The 6739-nt window shown below is 45.6% G+C and overlaps 1 protein-coding gene across 1 annotated transcript; it reads left to right on the top strand.

The window, feature by feature from the left end:
- The first annotated feature begins 1057 nt into the window (after window positions 1-1057).
- On the top strand, window positions 1058-2487 carry LOC130049746 (uncharacterized). The gene is made up of 2 exons (XM_056147705.1): window positions 1058-1371; window positions 1500-2487. Exons 1-2 carry the CDS (start codon window positions 1058-1060, stop codon window positions 2485-2487), a joined length of 1302 nt encoding a protein of 433 aa, XP_056003680.1.
- Window positions 2488-6739: the final 4252 nt, after the last annotated feature.

The raw sequence follows: 6739 nt of genomic DNA, 5'->3' as shown, positions 1-6739 counted from the left end.
TGCAATGCTGCAGTTTTAATTTGGGAATCAACAAATGCATTTTTGATAATGCTGCTAGCTACCCGTGTCTAGCATCGACTTGGAGAATGATAACCCTCGGATACTTTGTTATAATACAGCTATAGCGTTTCCCCTTAATCCGGATATCAAACTATTTCTGGAGTATGCAAATTGGCCGTGTTAATTTCTATTTTTAAATACATTTTATCATATACTTGGCTTGATAAATTATTTTCTTGTTTATATTATACAGGGGATATTCTACTACATGTATATAGTCAAATTACTTCCACCCACCCCTATCCCGTGATTCAGAGCTCGTTATTGGGGAATCGGTCACCACATTATTTATTCTGTGTGAATATAACTTATCAAACCGGATATATTGTGTTAGGTTATATATACTGTTAAGCGATCCGTGTAAGCCTTACTCAAAGTTTTTATTGGTCAATGTTTGAAGTATAAAACATACCTTTGTTAGAATTTAAAACAACGGTTCTTTAGAAAATATGAACGGTTTACAAACGATTAACGGGTGAGGAAGACGAACATCAATTTATGCCTGTGTCACATTACTAGCGGGTACCGGGCGAGGTATAGGTATCGGGGGGGGGGGATCTGTCAAGATCCAACACCGTAGGGACACATTTCCAAGTCTGCCGGGTGATTAGCTCTCCTCATATACCGCCCGCACCTCGGGCGGGACAAGGAAGGCAGCCGTATGTTTACCGGGCGGGGAGCGTATGGAATGATGGTGTTGGTGGCCGCCCGATATCCGTAAGGTTATCGGTAGGTAACCGGGAGGGGTACGTCCGGTACCCATACGGACATCGTACGGACTAGGTACCCCCGTGCGGTCACCGCTCGGACACCTGAGGGGTATCGGATGAAGCCCGGACGATGTCCGTTCTGAGAACATCCGGGTATCGTTCGGTGACCTTTGCCTTTTCATGCGTGTTAAGTGCAATTAAGGCAATTGCAAACTGGTGTATATATACCTATCGTCATCGTCATCATCTCCAACATCATCATCGACGCTGTTGCCATCAACATCGACATGGCCAATCCTCCGAGGCATCTGAGACTGCCGTTCCTACGTCTACAACTCGCTGAAGCACGTGAGCATTATCTTACTATCTTGGCAGCTTTAATAGCTGAGGAAAAAAGGGCAAGGAGACGTCAGAGACGTCGACGTCGGTGGTGGGTTAGACCATGGCTAGAGAGGCGCGTCATGTATGGTCAATATGAGACATTGATGGGAGAACTTGAGAGGGAGCATGAAGGAGACTTCAAGTCCTTCCTCCGAATGGAACCCGCAATGTTCCATGAACTACTGCAGCGGGTGGGACCACGCATTGAAAAGCCAGACACGCAAGTGTTCTAAAAATACTATTATTGTTAAATTATTGTTATATTTTTAAATGGTTACATAGTTAAATTGTATTTGAAAGGTTCTATATTTCTGTAGTAAAATGTTATCTTTTTTTATTTGTTTACAGACAGCGGCCACCCTTGAAACCAGGCTTAAAGCTAGCCATCACCCTCCACTTCTTGGCAACCGGGAACTCGTACAAGTCGCTAGCCTTTGATTTCCGTGTTGCCCACAACACGATTTCCCTGTTCGTGCCAGAGGTCTGTCGAGCTATACTGGAAGAATACCGTGATGAGGTCTTCCGCACGCCACGCACACCAGCTGAATGGACAGTGGTTGCTCAACGCTTCCAGGACCGGTGGAACTTTCCGCATTGTTGTGGCGCAATTGATGGCAAGCATATCGCCATAAAGAAGCCACCGCAGACAGGCACCCTATACTACAACTACAAAGGCTTCTTCTCAATGGTCCTGCTAGGAGTGGTTGATGCAGACTATAAATTTTTATGGGCTGACGTTGGGTCAAATGGCTCAGCGTCAGATGCAGGTGTTTTCAACGGATCTGTTCTGGAGCCCGCGCTTAGGGAAGGGAGGCTTGGGTTCCCCCAACCCGACCCTCTGCCAAACGACGACAGAGACACGCCATACTTTATAGTGGCAGACGATGCCTTTCCCCTGCGACGCTACTGCATGAAGCCATTCTCCAAGCGTTACATGCTCCGAGAGGAAAGGATCTTTAACTATCGGTGCTCACGGGCCAGGAGGGTGGTGGAGAATGCTTTTGGAATTTTGGCCAACAGGTTCCGTTGTCTGCTGACAACAATGAACACTAAACCACCAGCAACGGTATGGATTGTTACAGGCTGTCTGACATTGCACAATATCATGAGAATGCGATACCCTAACCTACAGAATGCCGACTTGGATATAGAAGGGGACAATCACAATATTATCCCAGGAGCATGGAGGGATGGCGCAGTCATGGCAGAAGTTGAGGCTGCTGGTCGCGGACCAAGGCAGACTGTAGAGGGGAAAAAGCAGCGCCATTACTTAATGAAATACTTTAACAGCCCTGCTGGGAGTGTTCCATGGCAGGATGCTGCTATTGATAGATAAGTTAAGGTCAAAGGTCATGTTTGAAAAAGAAAGATCATATATGATTTCCTAATAATCTCCTTGCTAGAGGAGTTTGCTAATCATTTGGCCTTGATATGAAAGTTAAAAGGTCACGGTATGAAAAGAAACATCATATATGACTTCCTATCTGTCAGTTCAAGTAACTTGTGTTTTTTTGTTAACACATTTAATAATCAAGTTTTGTGACCCGTTAACACCTATTTGTGTTGTGTTCTTGTTATTTGTATTAACTTTTAACAATAAAGTTATGTTAAACCTTAACAACTGTTTTTGTTTTTCCCGTTGTTTGTATCAAGTTAACAATACAGTTGTGTTAAAACCTGAACCCCTTTGGGGGGGGGGGAAGAACTTTGGAGAGAAAAGAAATATAACCGCGCCATTCCTACTAAAATCTTATTTGTTTTCTCTCAAGAGTTCTAGAAAGAAGTCATGAGGTTTCTTGTGTGCAGAAGTTTACCACCCGAAAACACAATATTTCACTCAAGAATATTTCAGAGAGAAGGAACAGAAATCTTTGTCACTTGAAGATTACTGTGCCTTTTCTCTAAAAAATTGTTCAAGGAAAGTTGCCAACCCAAACACATAACATTCTTTTCATCTGAAAAGAGCCATAAAAGGAATAACACATTTGGATAAATTTTCAAGACTTTATTTCTCCAACAACTCAAGACACATAGTACATCAGTGATAATGACCCAGTGTTAAATCTCACTGTTCAAAACTTTATTTCCCCCCTCAACTCAGGTACATAGTACATATTAGAGTATGACACAGCATAATGTCCCAGTATCTCTGTCATTTCCTATGATACATCCTTTTTCACACAAAGATATATCTCAGTCCGACCCGGTGGTTAATCCGGTATCACAGTTTCTCACACAAACACATATTATCACACAAAGCTTGTATCTCAGTCTCATACACTAGACGTCCTCCTCCCCTTGACTACTTGACGACGAGTCCCCTGATGCGGATGGTTCCGGGTGTACTTCAGCCGGCACGTACACCATTTGTTTTGCACTGGGCTGAGACAGTGTGAGCTGTGCATCCCGTAAAGTCTGTGACACTGTCTCAGCAGAGTCTCTGGGTGCATAGGACGGTGGTGTATCCAGGGCATCGCCAAAGGTGAGTGACGTTCTCGGGCGAGGGGTGAGGGGCTGGCGCTGACCCTGACTGCTCTGCTCACTCTGACTGCTCTGCTTAGTACTCGACTGACCCTGGGTACTCGAATGACCCTGACCCTGGCTGCTTGACTGGCCTGACATTGACCAGGCCTGGTTGATTAATGATGCGCTTCCAGCAGCATAGTTGCTTGCCAGGGTGTCCCATACGGGTGGCGCCGAGTGAGAACGGTGTTGGAAGCTCGCCTGAAACATAATCAAAAGAGACACTGCACATAAATGTTTTTAAAAAATATTATTTGGTGGCATCAAGTCTTAATTGTAAATAAAACATGTGTGGAGCATTTTTTTTAAATAATGAACTACAGGAACAAAAGTTTTATGGAATAAAAATAAATTGTACCTGTTGAGGAGATGGCGTACTGCGTCTCTGCATTGGTGGGGTGGGTGCCAGAAACTGGGGCTGCTGCGTTGCTCCCTGCTGTGGCGTAAAGGAAGTCTGTGGCACAAACTGAGGTGGCTGCTGCTGAGGATGAGGCATCTGCAGCTGATGAGGCATCTGCTGCTGGTGGGCCATCTGCTGCTGATGGGGCATCTGCTGCTGGTGGGGCATCTGCTGCTGATCGTGGGCATCTGCTGCTGATCGTAGCCAGCCGCTAGCTGAGGGGCGGTGAGGCAGTTCATGGCCAATCTAAAAGTCTGTTCCTGGAAGTGGCGCCACTGCTGTGGCACTATCTCACGCTGAACAGAAAGCAGCCACTCCCCCCACGCGTCACGCTCACAACGGCCCTGACTGGCACTTGAGAACTGCAATGCATAAAACATAAAAAATTGTCGTGAAAGGTGCATGACAGATACAACAGGTGGTCGGAATATGTAAGAGGCGTACAACCAGAAAATATTTTAGAAACAATAATTTGTACACTGTAATTTAATAAGTTTGAACTTGTGGAAGATTAGGAAATGACACTTTTTTACATTAACAAATTATTTATGTTACAGATTGTTCAAGTTTAGCATATAAAACATAACGAGTAAACTATAAATTCTTACATTTTCTCTGGCCGACTTCACTTCCTGTCGTGACTCCTCTAGCAGGTTTGCCAGCACGTCTGACACATCCCGGTGATCTTTCTTGGACCACTTCCTCTGGGCCCTGGATGATGTGCCTCCAGCCGCAGCGGAGGTGGAGCCCAGGGAACTGGTAGAAGCAACAGAGCGAAGGCCCGGCGATTGGGCCCTCTCATCACCCCCTCCACCTCTGGGCCGATGAGGCCCGCGAAGCTCTGTCGTCCTCAGACGAGGAGTCAACCCTCCCCTCGGACTCTTCACCTGCAATCTGAAGCATAAGGAAGAAAAGTTGTAGTTGGATAAAGAGGACCAGCATAGCAGAAAAACTTGTAGATTGGGATAAGAAGTCATGCAATGCTGATAAAAGTAACATTGGCAACACAAAGGTAAGAGAATAATATAAAAAAAATGTATTTCCTAATCTTCCACAACTTTTAAACACATTATTTTGTAGTGTACATAATTAATGTCTTTAAAATATGTTTTTTTGGCAGATGCTTACCATGCCAAGAGTCTCAGTCTTGGTGCGGGGCTTGTAGTGGGCATCCAGGAACCGATAGGCATTCAGCTTGAATGTCTGAAGTGGTGTCTGTTGCTTGGCCTTTGACCCACTTTTCCCGGTTCTGCCCTCCTTGACCATCTTGTTGTGATCTGTCCTCATCGAAACAAAGCGTTGTCACACCCAATCAGCTGTACCCAAAAAAGTTAATTTTTAATAATTAATACGCTTGGTGGATTTTGTGACATGCAAACTTTGTAAATGTTAAATGTTTTCCTACAGTCAAATAATTAATGTACATTTTCTCAATTGTAATATTTTAATATTTCTATTTCAATTTTTCATTTCAGCTTTCTATTTTTGTCCAATGTCTTTGTACTTATTTTGTTTGTAAATTTGCCACAATTTTTTTTTTACCCAGATAAATGCCAAATGAACATAGAATGATTTTAAGAATTTATTTGGAGAATTCATACGGAAAATTTGAGAAATGTAAATACTCACGATGGAGACCCTCGTCCATGCCAAAGTCTAGCAGTTTGGCGTTGCGTGAGTTGTGTGTTTTTGTGGTTCTCGTGGGTGATGTCGTAATACAGGGGATGCCCCTCGAAGAATGCTGCCACCTTCTCATCCACTTCAATGGGGACCGTCTCCAGCTTTGTGTAGTACTTGAGGTGGCTGAGATCGACAGCGACTCCATGCCTGACCCACTGTGTGGCTACCCGGCTGGCCCCCTGGCTGGCTCCCCGGCTTGTTCCCTGGCTGGTCCCCTGGTCTGTGTCCCCTCCCCGATCGCCAACGTCCTGTCCCTTTTCGTCGGAAGGGGGTACCTGAGGGGGTGGCGGGACATCTTCCCCCTCCTCTACTGCCACTGACCTCTCCTTTCTGGGAGAAGTCCTTGTCCTCTTCCCTTTCTTATCCTTGTTTGCTTTCTTTGGGGGCATGTTAACTTTGAAACTTTCCTCAAAGTTTTCTAAAAAAAAAAACTGTACAAAAAGTTGTGAAAGTTCTGACGTGAAACGACCTACGTGCTGTACAAACTCAAAGTGTGGGAAAGGGCGTTCGGCCGGTCTGTTTTATAGGGCCCCAGGTAGCCGTACGGCGTCCATCCGGGCACCTTTGCATCATCCGGGCATCTGCCGAGCACCGAATGGACATCGGTCGAGCACCGCCAGGAGATCGTTCGGATATCGGTGGGAAAGTTCCCGCCATTTTACGAACTGTCTATCACCGGCGTGCAGTGGTCACCGTTGGGTGTCCGGCAGGCCACCGTAAGGCATACTCCGGTGAGCCTTGCGGTGGACAAACGATGGGGTTGACATCGTCAGGATTTAACTCCATGCTAAAAGCTGCAGGTGGGGTATACGGGCCCTGAATGGCGTGATCTCACCGCATGGTCCCCGGCCGGACACTTTTCAGATTTTGGCATTCTCAGGCCGCTCAGAACCCGCTACCTAGTCGGATACCTAATCGCAGTGTAATGTGACACAGGTATTACGTGGGATAACTTCAGAAATGTCCTCAACTACGATAAGTGTAA

Source organism: Ostrea edulis, chromosome 8 (genome assembly GCF_947568905.1).
Source record: "Ostrea edulis chromosome 8, xbOstEdul1.1, whole genome shotgun sequence".
Classification (NCBI taxonomy): Eukaryota; Metazoa; Mollusca; class Bivalvia; order Ostreida; family Ostreidae; genus Ostrea; species Ostrea edulis.
The sequence above is the reverse complement of the archived record's forward strand: the minus strand, read 5'-3'. Positions and strand labels throughout refer to the sequence as shown.

Bases quoted from the DNA above. Each gene is read 5' to 3' on its own strand.
- LOC130049746 (XM_056147705.1), top strand. From the start codon at position 1,058: ATGGCCAATCCTCCGAGGCATCTGAGACTGCCGTTCCTACGTCTACAA. The intron at 1,372-1,499 runs GCAAGTGTTCTA...ATTTGTTTACAG, and splicing joins CGCATTGAAAAGCCAGACAC to ACAGCGGCCACCCTTGAAAC.